Genomic DNA, 14,856 nt, shown 5'->3' on the forward strand with positions numbered 1-14,856 from the left:
TAGTGACACTCAGGGCTGCTGATCTCACCAATGACACTGGGTAGGATGGAGCCAGTGTTAGTCTAGGTAGAGTCTGGTCCACCTCCCCCATTCCCACATCCCACCACCATCTTGAATTGCATTTCCACACCAATACCCACTCCCATCCAATTCCAACCCCATTCTCATCCCAATCCCTACCTCTAGCCTAACCACATCATCAAATTTCCATCTCTGTCAAGTGGCCAAATTATCTGGCCCAGCCCATGTTACCCACCTCAACCTAGTCCTCATCAGCCCTACCTCCATGTTCCCCATTCCAACCTCAACTTCATCTTTATCTGCAACACTGATTCCTCTCCCTCCCTCCCTCCATTCCCATTATGAACCCCCTCCCAGTTCCCATGTTAAAATCTGTTATCAACCTCCTCCTAACCCTTCGGTCAATCTGAACTCCACCATCATTCCCCTCCCCTGCCCCCATCTTCTACCACAATCACCTATCGAGGTCTTCAGTCCCTGGTTCCATTTTCAACCCTAATCAGACTACCATCAACAAAACCAACATTGACACATATCTACCCAAGCCCAAGCCCAATCTCAACCCCAATCTACCAGTTCTGCCCATTCTATACAATTCCATTCCCATCAGCGACCTCAAACCCAATTTATCATGAGTCCCATAATCCCCCCTCATCCTCCGTCATCATTCCCTTCCCAACCCAAACCCAGATCCACCCATCCAGCAACTCACACCAACTCCAAACCTCTTCTGTCTCAATATCCTGTCCTCCTTACAGTTGGAAATCTTGTGGGTTTTCTTTTTTTTTTTTTTTAGCATTAATCTTTTATTCAAAGGAAGCCATATGACAGGTCCCAGTAAATGACAAAGGAGAGAGAGAAAGAGTAAGTTAGCAGAAAGTTGCAGAGGTCCTGAAGGCTTGCTCCTTGGACTACTCTTCTCCCCCTAAAAAAGCCCTAGGGTTCTCCCCCGTCCCCTTTATTAGATGGGTCCCAGCTGCTCCAGAATTTGGAAGTAAAGAGCTTTGGCTAAAAGCAAAAACTCACCTATTGTGTATTAAATATACTTCCCACATTCATGTCCCCTTCCTGGGCTTGATCTTATGACCTCACCTGTCCAGGTACAGGTGGCTTGGATAAGTGGCTTCCTCTCTCCGACACTGAGTTGACTAGCATGAGAAAGTTGTTACAAGTCAATGAGATAATGCAGACAATAAAAGGCAATCACTGAGATTTTTTTTCTTCTTTAGCATCTAGTTCTCTGCTAGAGAACTAGCTCCAGGGGAATCAGAGATAAACACACCAGAGACCTTAGCCTACTGTAGTCCCATCAACAGACTATGACCACCTACAGTGGTCAGGGCTGGGTGGGGGATGCTAGGGAAACTGTGGGAGACCAGAGAAAACACCTGAGGTAGGCAGGGAGGGAGAGCCAGCAAGGGCTTCCTGGAGGAAAGGAGCTCTAAGTTGAGACCTAAAAGATGAAGGTCACCAGTCAGGAGCAGACAGAAGGTGGAGAGTGTTCTGGAAGAAGGACCAGCCTATGCAAAGACACTGAGAACAGGGAAAGAAGAGAACAGGGTCTTGTTCCTGTATGAAGTCCCAATGTCTCAGTGTTTATTTCTCTTGCTTTTCTTCCTTATTTGAGTTTTCATTAATTAATAAGGAATCATCAGCACCTCCCATGGGGTAAGCTCTGCGCTGGGCAATGCTAGGAACACAATGATGACCAAGACAGCCCCTCCCTCCTTCCCTCCACTCCCACTCCCACCTTCACAGCCTAGCCATCGAGCTGTGATAATCCAGAGTGATCAGATCTGTGAGAGGGAAACAGGCAGAGTGATCAGGACTATAGTGACAAAGCCCGGGCCCTGTGGAAGCTCAGAGGTGGCATCTGACCCAGCCTGGAGGGTTGGGTAGAACTTCCCAGGAAGGGGATAGATTCCAAATTCTCAGTCTCTCTTCCAGCAGACACCAGGAAAGGGGCCTCGAATGGCAGCAGTCTTGGGGACAAGTCGTCATTTGAGCTGTCCCCTTCCCTCTCTCCAGGCATCGCCTTCTCCAACGGGGACCGGTGGAAGGTCCTGAGGAGGTTCTCTGTCCAGATTCTGCGGAACTTCGGGATGGGGAAGAGGAGCATTGAGGAGCGGATCCTGGAGGAAGGCAGCTTCCTGCTGGCAGAGCTAAGGAAAACTGAAGGTTGGGGTCCCGGAACGTTAACTGATATCCCTAACTCACATGCATCCTACTTAGTGGTCAGGACTGCCTGAGTATAGACACGAACTCAAAACCCTCGGAGGCTCCCCACTTGGCCCGAAGTGAGAGTGGCGCCCCCTGGAGGTGGATCGGCTTCTCATGGGCGTTCCTGGAGGTCCGGACTACTGGATAGGGTGCATGGTGGCCGCTCTCTTGCGCTGTCTCTGTGTGGTATTTTTATTTTGCTTTATTTTATTTTAAATTTATTTGTCAGAGAGAGAGGGGGAGAACACAAGCAGGCAGAACCAGAGAGAGAAGCAGGCCTCCCGCTGAGCAAAGAGCCCGATGCGGGACTGGATCCCAGGACCCCGGGATCATGACCCGAGCCGAAGGCAGCGGCTTAACCAACTGAGCCACCCAGGCGTCCCTCTGTGTAGTATTTTTAAAAAGGATTTATTTATCAGAGAGAGAGAGTGGGCAGGAAGGGGCAGAAGGAGAAACTCTTCAAGCCTACTCCCTGCTGAGTGCGGGGACCCACATGGGGCTCGATCTCCCGACCCTGAGATCAGTGGAAACCCAAATTATGTTCATCTAACGCCAGACTCAGTTTCCTGGGCCATGCTGTTGTGGCGGTGGCTAATGTGTTATTTTCTGCCATCTGTTCAGTCATCGGATCATTGGGTATCAGGTGTTGTGCTGCGTGCCATTGCTGGGTGAGGTCCTAGTGTTGTCAGGAACCGATGCGGTATCATACTGGGCTGCATATTGTATATATGTTGTTTTGTGTGGTGTGTGCTGTGTGTTGTATCATGAAGAATAGCCTGTTCCGTTGTTGGGTGGGGTTGTCCTTGTGCGGAAGGATGTTGTGGGCTCTGTCCTGCCTGGTGTGTTGCCAAGGACTCGCGGGGTGCTACGCTCACTGCAGGTCAGGTGGCCAAGGACATTTCTTCTGTGCTGCGAGTCACCCTGGCATGGATGGTTGGATGTTGTAGGCTCCAGCGCCTCGCAGGGTCTGGGGTGTTGCACGATGCACCCCCTGACCCACTCCGCCCCTCATTCTCAGGCAAGCCCTTCGACCCCACGTTTGTGCTCAGCCGCTCCGTGTCCAACATTATCTGCTCTGTGATCTTCGGCAGCCGCTTTGACTACGACGATGAGCGTCTGCTTACCATTATCCGCCTGATCAATGACAACTTCCAAATCATGAGCGGCCCCTGGGGAGAGGTCAGGACGCCGAGATCGGGCGGGACAGCGTGGGGGTTCTTCCAGTCCTCCGAAAGGGGAAACCGCGGGTGGGGAGAGAAAGGATGTGATGGACTCTGTGTGGCCCCGCCCCTTCCCTCTGGCTCCGCCCCCGCGTCGCACCACGCGGTCCAGCCAAGGTCGATCTCCCCACCCAGTTGCCAGAGACACCCAGAGCCCCCGCCCCACCTAGGTCTCTCTAGAACCCAGCTGACCCACAAGACCCCAGCCTACCAGCTCCACCCCGACCTCACTGGCAAACCACCCCACACACACCCAGACACACATTCTACCTGATCCTCCAAACCCCTCCCGCTCTCCCTCATCCCCAGTTGTACAACATCTTTCCGAGCCTCCTGGACTGGGTACCCGGGCCGCACCGACGCCTTTTCCAGAACTACGGGTGCATGAAGGACCTCATCGCCCGCAGCGTCCGCGACCACCAGGACTCCCTCGACCCAGACTCTCCCCGGGACTTCATTGATTGCTTCCTCAACAAGATGGCACAAGTAAGCCTGGGCTGGAAGTCTCATCTCTGGTCTGACTTGCCGCCCCCGCCGGAAACCAACAAGGATCCCGGGTGCAGCGGGTTTGAGAATGATCTTCCTACAACTGGCAGGTGAAGTTGGAACACCTGGCTCGGCTCGGAGCCCAGAGCCACTTGGGACCCACCGCCAATTAACAGCTCGTTAAGAAGTCCTTAAGGATCTGTTAATTGTGGGCGCTGCGGCAGAGATTTCCTCTACCCAGTCCTTCCACGCTCCCCACCTTTCCTGGGGAAAGAAAGTAAAACAGAGGAGAGACTGAACGGACACACCCAGCAGGAGTCGCGCCCATCTGCGGGGAGCGGGTCGCACAGACTCCGAGCCTGTGGTCAGTGTCCGGGCGGGATCTCCCTGCCCCGGGCTCATCTCCCCACCCCTCAACCCCCGCAGGAAAAGCAGGACCCGCATAGCCACTTCCACATGGATACCCTACTGATGACCACACATAACCTGCTCTTTGGCGGCACCGAGACTGTGGGCACAACGCTGCGCCACGCCTTCCTTGTGCTCATGAAGTACCCAAAAGTGCAAGGTGCGCGCGCCCCAAGCCTGGCCCGGGGATCCTGGACACAGGGCCGCGGGGCACAACCGCTGCGCACTTGTGCCCCACCAGCCTCAACTCGCCTATGTCTTAGCCCTGCCCACAACCATGGGCACGGCCCCGCCCAGCATGCCAGATAGCCCAGGCCTCCAGTTTACTCGCGAGACCCCCCCACCCTCTAGCCAAGTCCACAAACCCACACGGAGGCCGACTCCATCCCCATGGCTCCTGCGGTCCACCAAGTCCGCCGGAACCTGGACCTTGCCCTCGTGGTCTTGCTTTGCGATCCACCCCGACCCTGACCACACAGCGAGTCCCGATCTCACAGTCGGCTAGAGCCTGGCCCCGAGGCTCACCCGCAGGGCCGGCCAGGAACCATCCGTCTGACCCTCACAGTCTGACCGCCCGCCCACACAGCAAGGTCTGGGACCCCACCTCTTCAAATCCTGCCTCTGGGCGGATCCTGGAACCCTGGACTTCAAGCACTGCTCCATCCCCAATCTCTCGGGGCTTTCGCACTACCCACCCACTCGACCTAAACTCCATCGGGCTCGGTCCTCGAATGCTGATCGCAGTCCCATCCCGGGCCTGGATTCCAGACAGCCCTTAAGCCCCGCCCGCATAACCCCGCACAACCCCAAAATTTGGTTGCCCCTTACACCAACCAAATTTTTGTCCTCAGCTACGTCTCCCAAACCAACCTTTCCCTTCGAGGCTCCTGCTAACCATCACAGTCATCTCTGTAACCGCGTCCCTACTGGGAAAGGTTGGCTGGACCCCGCCCACACAGGCACACGCCTCTGCCCAGCCCAGTTGAGGCCACCGGTATCCTTGACTAACGCTTCAGGCCTCACCTCCAGCCCGCGTACAGGAGGAGATCGACCGCGTAGTGGGTCGCGCGCGGCTGCCGGCGCTGGAGGACCGCGCGGCCATGCCTTATACAGATGCGGTGATCCACGAGGTGCAGCGCTTCGCAGACGTCATCCCCATGAATTTGCCGCACCGCGTCACTCGGGACACATCCTTTCGCGGCTTCCTGATACCCAAGGTGTGCTGGGCAGGTCTGGCACACTAGGAAGAGGCATCCCCGACTTGCCAATGGCATCCGGGTCTCTAGCGAGGAGGATCCCAGTACCTGGGGCCTTAGTGACTGGCATCCCAAGCCCTAGCAAGACGTCTGAAGCTCTTAAATCCAGAACCTCAGAACCCTTCCCAGGACCCATTCAGTACTATAATGGACTGAACCTCAGAACCTTCCCCATGACAGTTCCCCTTCCTAGGACCCCTCTCCAGCATCCCCAGGGTCTAAGACTTCATCCTAGGGACGCCCTGTGCCTAAGCACGGTTCTGAAAGAACTCTCCCTATTCCTAGAAATCCCAAATCTGCTCTGACAAGGGGCGATATCCCCCATCCCTGTCAACACAGCTTCCAGCACCCATCACTTGGAACCCCAAATAGTGACACACATTTCCTGAATCCCTGTTGGAGTCCTAGGCTCCATGCCCCTTTGTCAAGTCCCTGGGACCTCCAGTCCTATGGAGTGGAAATTTCAGCTTAAGAATCTCCCAGATCTTCTACCACCACTGATTCTGCCTCCCCACCCACACAGGACACAGATATCATCACCCTCCTTAACACAGTTCACTATGACCCCAGCCAGTTCCTGACGCCCCAGGAATTCAACCCTGAGCATTTTCTGGATGCCAATCAGTCCTTCAAGAAGAACCCTGCCTTCATGCCTTTCTCAGCTGGTGAGAGCCATGCGGACAGGAGTCAGGGTCTTTGGGGTCCCATATTCCTACCTACGTTCCTCATTCCACTCTTTAAACCCTCTCGTTTCTTCGTCCTACCACATCCTCAACTTTGGGTGTGCAGAGACATTTGTTCTCCCTCCCAACTCTGTTCCTACAGGCAGATAAAGGCTAAAAATCCTTGCGGAGGGTGGTGGGGAGGCAGGATATTAATTCAACTTGGAAGTAGTCACCGTCAGTATCTCCACTGGGTGGCGCAGGCGAGCAGTTCTCCTTTCCTTGGCTTTGGTCTTTCCCCTGATGAAAAAAAATCTTTCCTGTTTAACCCAGTAGCAGAAATAAAAAGGGGGAGGGAGGAATAATAAGTCATTTACCATATTGCCTACCGCGTACCAAGCTCTACTCTTAAGAAGACTTATTCGAGGGTGGCTAAGAGTTCGGTTTTCCAGCCAGACCCCAGATCTGTCATTTCCTAGCTATAACGGTCTTGGATACGTTACTTCACCTCTCTGTGCCTCCACTTCCACATCTATAAAATGGAGAATGATAGAATTCCAAGGCGCGTCTCTTGGAATTGTTAGGATTAAATTATATTATCAGTATAGGGCTTAGAGTAACATTTGACAGGCAATATGACCTACATGGCATTATATTCATATTTTTTAAAGATTTTATTTATTTGACAGACAGAGATCACAAGTAGGCAGAGAGGCAGGCAGAGAGAGGAGGAAGCAGGCTCCCCGCTGAGCAGAGAGTCCGATGTGGGGCTCGATCCCAGGACCCTGGGATCATGACCTGAACTGAAGGGAGAGGCTTTAACCCCCTGAGCCACCCAGGTGCCCCATATTCTCATTTTTTTACCTGCACTTAGCATTCACAACAATCTAATGAGGGACTACTATAATCCCTACTCTTATTTTATTTTTATTTTAATCATCCCCATTTTATTTTATTTTTTAAAGATTTTATTTATTTATTTGACAAAGAGAGATCACAAATAGGCAGAGAGGGAGGCCGAGAAGGGGAGGGAAGCAGGCTCCCCGCCGAGCAGAGAGCCCGATGCAGGGCTCCGTCCCAAGACGCTGGAGGCAGAGGCTTAACCCACTGAGCCACCCAGGCGCCCCAATCATCCCCATTTTAAATACCCAGAAACTGACTTGCCCAAGATCGCAGAATTAGTAACAGCAAAGCGGAATTCGAATCCATGAACTTGTCCTTGTATCACCCGATCCTTTCTGGCCTCGGATTTACTTAAAACATTTTTCCCAGACCTTCTGACATGCAGGCTCTGTGGCGTTTCCAATCATTAGCTTCGTATGCTTTTATCCGAGAATTTGCGACTGGACCCCCTCACCCCATCTTACCTCAACGCTGCTCCGCACCCTTCCCCCCACCCCACCCCGCAGGTCGCCGACTGTGCCTGGGCGAGTCGCTGGCGCGCATGGAGCTCTTCCTCTACCTCACCGCCATCCTGCAGAGCTTCTCGCTGCAGCCGCTGGGGGCGCCCGAGGACATCGACCTGACGCCGCTCAGCTCCGGGCTCGGCAACTTACCGCGGCCTTTCCAGCTGTGCCTGCGCCCGCGCTGACGCCGCGCCCTTGCGGATTTCGCCCGTGAGCGGAGAGGCCTACTTTGGGGCTGGCTCTGTCCCCCTGGTCGTTCCGCTGTGCCGCCCATCCCTCTCGCTCTCACGCTTGCTTCCCCGCACCTGTGCCTGCCGCCTGCCCATCCTCCGGTCCCCATCTTGACCTGATCTGCGCCCTCAGAGGCAGAGAAACGCAAGGGAGAAGGGGAAGAACTTGCCTCTTCTATTGTGCACCCTTTCGGGGGCTCTTTTTACCTTTTTCTAATAAAGTATCTTTATAAAAGATTCAAACCTGCCTGGACTGAATTACAGGGAGGAGGGCAGCCCCCTAGGACGGGGAGAAGTAATGTCGGGCTGTACAGGAGAGACCGAACTGACTAGTTCTACCCTCGCCCTTAGAGTGGCTAGAAACTGGGAGAAATTATTTCCTGGGGTAAGAGCTGGAGGACAGCTTGACGACAGAGAGGCAGAGAAACCAAGGCAGAGAAAAAGACAGAAAGCCCAGAGATACACAGAACGAGTCTGCTAGAGATGCGGGTGCTGTACAGAGACGGAGATGGAAGCAGGGAGAACCGGACAGATGAGAGACTGAAAAATGACACTTAACACACACTGCTTCCTATTCACTCTAAATGCCCCCATTTAAAACTCCCTATAGGACAAAGAAGCATTATATACTTTAAAAAAAATATTTTATTTATTTGGCAGAGATCACGGGGGAGCAGGCTCCCCACTGAGCGGGGAGCCCGATGCAGGAATCGATCCCAGGAACCGAGATCATGACCTGAGCTGAACGCAGAGGCTTAACCCACTTAGCCACCCAGGTGCCCCATTATATACTTTTTATTTTTTATTTTATTTTATTTTTTCAAAGATTTTATTTATTTCACAGACAGAGATCACAAGTAGTCAGAGAGGCAGGCAGAGAGAGGGGGGGGAAGCAGGCTCCCTGCGAAGCAGAAAGCCCGATGCGGGGCTACATCCCAGGACCCTGGGATCATGACCTCAGCTGAAGGCAGAGGCTTTAACCCACTGAGCCACCCAGGCGTCCCCATTATATATTTTAAAAAAAAATGTTATCTATTTATTTAAGAGAGAGAGAGACAGCAAGAGAAAACATGACTGGGGAGAAGAGGGAAAAGCAGACTCCCCACTGAGCAGGGAGCCCAGCGAGAGGCTCTATTCCAGAACTCTGGGATCATGACCTGAGCAGAAGGCAGATGGTCAACAGACTGAGCCACCCAAGCATCCCACATTATACAGTTTTAGAGACTTGGAGAGCTGAAATGACTTGGCCAAGATCACACAGTCGGAAGTGGGCAGGGCTGGGAACAGAATTCAGACTCCAACACTGCTCCCTTCCATGTCACAAGTCAGAGACACTGAGGAAAGCAGAGGGTGCAGGGATGGAGAAATGGGGTGACAGCGAGAAGAGGAGAGACAAAGAAGGCAACAGAAATGGCCAGAGAAATCCAGAGAGGAAGAGCAATGAAGAATATCCCTTTGTCTTGCAATTCTTCCCTTTGGGGTGGGGACAGCACTCTGGGGCATGGGGCCTCCCAACCTGGGGTTGGTTTTGTCAGCCTGACATCCTGCTGACAGAAGCTTTTCTCAATGAACTGGGCGTCTTCAGCTCCATGGAGCCAGGGCCAGAGGCAGACAGAGCGGTGGTGGCCCCCCAGCCATGGGTGGAGGTGGCCCTGGTGAGCCTACCCTACCCTAAACAGGGTCTCCCCAAGGCCATCCAGAAGCTGGGACATGCTCTACTGAGAATTATAGGCAGTCCCCACACAAGACGTCAGCTCCTTAATCCCTAAACTGTTGCCAGCACAAGCCAACCAGAGTCTGTCCCAAGGGCCCAGGTAGGGACAAGGAGGTAGAGAGAGAGAGGGAGAGACTCCAAGGTCCTAAGGAAGAAATAGCAAAGAGCAAAGAGACATAGTAAAGAAATAACAAAGAGAAACACACGGAAGTACTAAAAAAAGAGATGGAGAGAGATAGGAGAGATGGAGAGATGCAGAGAAACAGACGGGAGAGATCCTGAAAACCAAGACTGGGAGTGAGACAGAGAGACAGGGACACACTGACAGGAAGGCAGAGACAGCTGCCCGGAGAGAAGGAAGACAAGGAGATTCTAAAGCAGAGCTAGAAGTTGAGAGGAACAGAGATGAAAAGAGATAGAGATCTGAGAATAGAAGGAAAAGGGAGCTAGAGAGACAGGCACCTTAAAAAATAAGACACAAAGACAGACAAGGAGAGAGACAGTCACAAGGATTCAGCAAAAGAGAGCTGGAGGAAAACAGAGTCTAAGATAAAGACAGAGACAGAAATCAGGATAAAGAGAGCATGCATTTGCTCTACAAATGTTTGCTGAGCACCCATTGTGTGCCGAGCACTGTTTTCATGCTGGGGATACTGAAACGAGCAGGACAAATGCCAGCTCTTGAAGAGACCCAGAGAGAGTGGCTCATCAGAGAGTCTGACAAAATGGGCTGGGTGGGATCCAGGGAGGGCACCCCACACCAACCCCCCACTGTTTGTGGAGTCAGTGCCCTGGAGCAGGGGTCCTGCCCTGAACCCACTGCCTGTCACCTGGGTTCCCAGACAAAGAAAGCCTGACAGATCCGGAGACCCAGGGCAGAGACAGAGGGCAGGGAGACGGGAAAGTGGGAGATGAAGGGAAAGAGAAACTCCAAGGGATACAGAAAAGAACAAAAGCAGGCAGAGTAAAACAGAGGTGGAAAGAGATGAACAAAGAAACACAGAGGAAGATGCTGAGAGATGAAACAAAGATAAACAGAGACAGAGACCCTGAGAGACACTCCCAGAAACAAGGCCAATCCCAAAAGCTGTGCTGCCCCCACAATCTCGCCAGGTCTGGGCCCTGTGCCAGGTACCTCGCGGAAGGCTGGATCCGGTCAGGCAAAGGTCCGTGGGAGGGTGAGCCGCCTTCCTGAACAGTGTACAGGTGCAGCATACACCGTTTTAAGAGCCAGGGCATGGAAGTGACAGGGGGTCAGGGGCCTGTCCCTGGGAATCACAAGCACAGGGCCCAGGAGGGCCAGGCTAATGGGTATATCACCAGGGGTGTTTTTAGAAGTGTATTTGGAAGTCAGGAATGTATTTAGGAATCCAAAGTTATAGGGTATGGCTTTTAGGGGGTCATAGGCCCCAAGGCGGCCAGAAGATTCAGTAATGCACACTTCTGGGCCAAGGAAGATGGACCCCAAGGACCCAAGGACTCAGTAGGGTGCACCTGTCGGGCAGGTGTATTGACGTGGAAATGCTAGTGCAACAAAGCTGCCAAATGGGGCCGGCTGTGCCTGGCACGACAATGACAGAGCTGGGGGGCTGGGTGGAGACCTTGGGTGGGGGAATCTGCAAAATGAGCGGCCATACCCACTCCTGGTATCCGCCCAGCTCCACCCAAGACCCAAAGGGAATCAAATAAAGGCAAAGGGGGGCAGGCATGGACGATAGAGGGCACGATGGTCATGGGAGTCACAGCGTTGCTGCTGCTTCTGCTGGTCCTGCTGCTGGCCCTAGCCAGGCGGCGTTGGGGTGCCCAGGGCACCCAGACTCGGGGGTCCCTACCCCCGGGGCCAACGCCACTCCCACTGCTGGGGAACCTGCTGCAGCTGGAGCCTGGACGCCTGGACCGAGCGCTCATGGAGGTAGAGCCCGACAGTGGGCTCGGGGGCTGGAAGTCCTGGTGCTCTGATTGAAGACAGCTGAGGGCTCCAACCCCTGAGTTCTGAGGAGGGTTGAGGGACCTGGAGCCCTGTGTTCCAGGAAAGGAGGAGACTACGGGTGGAAGCCGGGAGCCTGGATATCTGTTTGAGAGAGGAGAGGGCCAGTGGGGCTGACTTCCTGGCAGAGTCGACCGGGATCCCTCCCTCCCCACCCCACCCCTACTCCCCCCACTCTGGGGTCCTCAGGGAGGAGCCTAGAGTGAGAAGTTAGGTCGCGGGCTGTGGGGAAGGGGTGCCGAGAGGTCTGCTCTCCTGGTTCAAGGTGGGGAGGAGACCACCGACGGCCCAGACGCCTACTTCGGTGGGTGCAGAGGGCTCGGGCCCTGGTCTTGCAGATCCCGAGGGAAGAGGAAGCTGGGGGGCTGGACTCCTGCGGAGGAGGAAGGAAGGAGGTGGGGATCTGACCTCCTCCGTCAGTAATGAGGGGATGACATGGGGACTCTGGGTCGGAAAGAAGAGGGAGCTGGGGGCGGGGGCTCTAGGGTGGAGGAGGGTGTCAGGAGCCCCGACCAGGACCCGCTGAGCACCCGCTCCGCGTAGCTCTCTGGCCGCTGGGGCCCAGTGTTCACAGTGCGGCTGGGCCCGCGCCCTGCAGTGGTGCTGTGCGGCTACTCTGCGCTGCGGGACGCATTAGTGCTGCAGGCGGATGCCTTCTCCGGCCGCGGGGCCATGGCTGTTTTCCAGCACTTCACTCGCGGAAACGGTGAGTCCCAGGCGGCGGAAGAGCTGGCCGGACCACCCAGTTTGAGCGATAAGGGGCGGGGTCGGGAGATGGGGCGGGGCCGAACAAGAAGGCCAGTGAAGGCAAAGAGCGAGAAGGTGGGGCGGAGCTAAAATGTAGAGGCCGAATTGGAGGGGCTGGTTCCTGGTCCAGCCAATAGAAGGAAGAGAAGAGCCCAAGAGCTCAAGCAAAGCGAGCAAGCACTGGTCAGGGATGGAGACCCAGCACTGGTCAGGGATGGAGACCAGCAGTGGTGGGGCGAACGCGTGGATAGGGCCGAGAAGGCTGGGGTTGCAACCGAGAGCAACAGAAAGCGCAGAATTGAAGGGTCGCGAGGAAGTCGGCTCCAAAACCCGACAGAGCCGGGATGGGGCGTGGCCAGCTCCCCGACCCGCCCCTTCTCTGCTTTCCCTAGGCATCTTGTTTTCCAACGGGCCGCGCTGGTGGACGCTGCGCAATTTTGCACTGGGAGCACTGAAGGAGTTCGGGCTGGGAACGCGGACCATAGAGGAGCGCATCCTGGAGGAGGCAGCTTGTCTGCTTGGCAAATTTCAAGCCACCATTGGTGCGGCCTGGGAAAGGAGAGGGGCTTTTTGCGGCTGTGGCCAAAGATCAAGAAGGGGCAGGGCAGGGCGCCTGGCTAGCTCAGGGAGCAGAGCCAGCGACTGTCCACCAGGGTTGTAGGATCCAGCCCCAGGTTTGGTGTAGAGATATAAAATCTTTAAAAAGCAGGGGCGGTGGGTGGGCAGGCATTTGTAGTGGAAAGAAGTCAGTAGGCCTAGCCACCACAAAAAGACCCCGTCCCGTTCCCCCTCCCAGGAGCGCCGTTCAACCCCCGACGGCTCCTGGATAATGCTGTATCTAACGTTATTTGTTCGGTGGTCTTCGGGAACCGCTATGGCTATGAGGACCCAGAGTTCCTGACGCTCCTGGACCTCTTCCATGACAACTTCCGCATCATGAGTTCCAGATGGGGCGAGGTGAGAGGGCCAGATTCAGTTCCTCCCTCTATGCCAAACCTAGGGTACACAGACCTACCAACCTTGGATCAGTCTTGGAAGAGTTCTAGAACTTAGAACATCAAAGTCTTGGCGCAGTCTCCCTGCACGGGAACTAGTGCACTTGCTCAAGGTCCTGTTGCGGTCTTGTCCCCCTAGATGTACAACATTTTCCCCTCCCTCCTTGAGTGGCTCCCAGGCCCGCACCACCGAATCTTTCGAAACTTCACGAAGCTTCGGGTCTTCATCTCTGAGCAAATCAAGCAGCACCAGCAGACGCGGCAGCCTGGGGAGCCCCGCGATTTCATCGATTGCTTTCTGGATCAGATGAGTAAGGTGCAGGTCTGCTACCCTAAAACCCCCCCATGCCACCCACCAGGAGGTGCCAGACAGCCAAAACACCCATCTCTGTCCGCAGGAACAAGAAGACCCAGAAAGCCATTTCCAGGAGGAGACATTGGTAATGACAACACACAACCTCTTCTTCGGTGGCACTGAGACCACAAGCACCACTCTGCGCTATGGGCTCCTCATTCTGCTTAAGTACCCAGAGGTGGCAGGTCCGGGAGCTGGAAAGCCTGGAATGAGGTGGCATGGGTGTGGGGATGGCTAGGGGCCTGGGAATGCATAGCCCACAGCCTCTGACCACCCCCAGCCAAAGTGCAGGCCGAGCTGGATGCAGTGGTAGGGCGGACACGCACCCCAAGGCTAGAGGACCGCGAGCACCTGCCCTACACCAATGCCGTGCTACACGAGATCCAGCGCTTCATCAGTGTGCTGCCACTGGGGCTGCCCCGTGCCCTCACCAGGGACACCCACCTGCGCGGCTACTTTCTGCCCAAGGTGCCCACGCATGGGGATTCTTTGCAGGCCTGGGAGACCTTCAGCCAAAATCATCAGCCCTGAGCACGTGCAATGCTGAGTCACACGGCCCTAGGAGTAGGGAAAATAGGCCCACCTTCCCACTGGCTTTTAAATGGGGTCTTGGATGACTATAACCAAGTCCACGGGTAACCCCTGTGCACCCCCTGCCCCCAGGGTACCTTTGTGATTCCTGTGCTCAAGTCTTCACACCAGGACCCCACCCAGTTCAAAGACCCAGAATGCTTCAACCCCACCAACTTCCTGGACGACAAGGGCAAGTTCCAGAGCAAGGATGCCTTCATGCCCTTTGCCCCAGGTCTGGGCCAGGAAGGGAGGGGACAAGGCTGGGCAGGCCTGGGAGGGGTGTGGTTCCCACCCTGCATCCCCATGTCCTCAGGAAAGCGGATGTGCCTGGGCGCGGGCCTGGCGCTATCGGAGATCTTCCTCTTCTTCACCGCCATCCTCCAGCGGTTCTGCCTGCTCCCTGTGGGCAGCCGCACCGACATCAACCTCACCCCGCAGTGCACGGGCCTGGGCAACATCCCCCCAGCCTTCCAGCTCCGGCTGGTGGCCCGCTGAGTCGGGCTCAGCAGCCCTCTGCTCACTGGCTCCCAGACCTCCCTACCTGCTTTGGTCAATAAAGGCCCCAAACCGCAGACA

At 55.0% G+C, this 14,856-nt stretch overlaps 2 protein-coding genes across 4 annotated transcripts in view; both read left to right on the forward strand.

Moving 5' to 3' along the window:
- The window catches only part of LOC116579118 (cytochrome P450 2F5), a 9,845-nt gene extending 1,692 nt beyond the window's left edge, over positions 1-8,153 (forward strand). The window contains exons 4-10 of one of the 2 annotated variants that reach the window (XM_032324076.1): positions 2,050-2,199; positions 3,260-3,420; positions 3,771-3,947; positions 4,374-4,515; positions 5,385-5,572; positions 6,135-6,276; positions 7,683-8,153. In XM_032324076.1, coding sequence (XP_032179967.1) covers positions 2,050-2,199; positions 3,260-3,420; positions 3,771-3,947; positions 4,374-4,515; positions 5,385-5,572; positions 6,135-6,276; positions 7,683-7,864 — 1,142 coding nt within the window. In that variant the 3' untranslated portion in view covers positions 7,865-8,153. Of the gene's footprint in view, positions 1-2,049; positions 2,200-3,259; positions 3,421-3,770; positions 3,948-4,373; positions 4,516-5,384; positions 5,573-6,134; positions 6,999-7,682 lie in introns of those variants that run through there. The other variant, XM_032324077.1, reaches the window with a different exon arrangement.
- A 3,094-nt stretch (positions 8,154-11,247) lies between these two features.
- Positions 11,248-14,839, forward strand: LOC116579116 (cytochrome P450 2F2-like). 2 transcript variants are annotated; one of them, XM_032324074.1, is made up of 9 exons: positions 11,250-11,535; positions 12,154-12,316; positions 12,750-12,899; positions 13,154-13,314; positions 13,492-13,668; positions 13,751-13,892; positions 13,988-14,175; positions 14,371-14,512; positions 14,594-14,839. In XM_032324074.1, the coding sequence occupies exons 1-9, from the start codon at positions 11,350-11,352 to the stop codon at positions 14,773-14,775; spliced, it is 1,491 nt and encodes a 496-aa protein (XP_032179965.1). In that variant the 5' UTR covers positions 11,250-11,349; the 3' UTR covers positions 14,776-14,839. The 2 variants fall into 2 exon arrangements, with proteins under 2 accessions (XP_032179964.1, XP_032179965.1); XM_032324073.1 differs by having other exon boundaries at positions 11,248-11,535; positions 14,371-14,839.
- Positions 14,840-14,856: the final 17 nt, after the last annotated feature.

The sequence above is a fragment of the Mustela erminea genome, chromosome 19 (genome assembly GCF_009829155.1).
Source record: "Mustela erminea isolate mMusErm1 chromosome 19, mMusErm1.Pri, whole genome shotgun sequence".
Taxonomy (NCBI): Eukaryota; Metazoa; Chordata; class Mammalia; order Carnivora; family Mustelidae; genus Mustela; species Mustela erminea.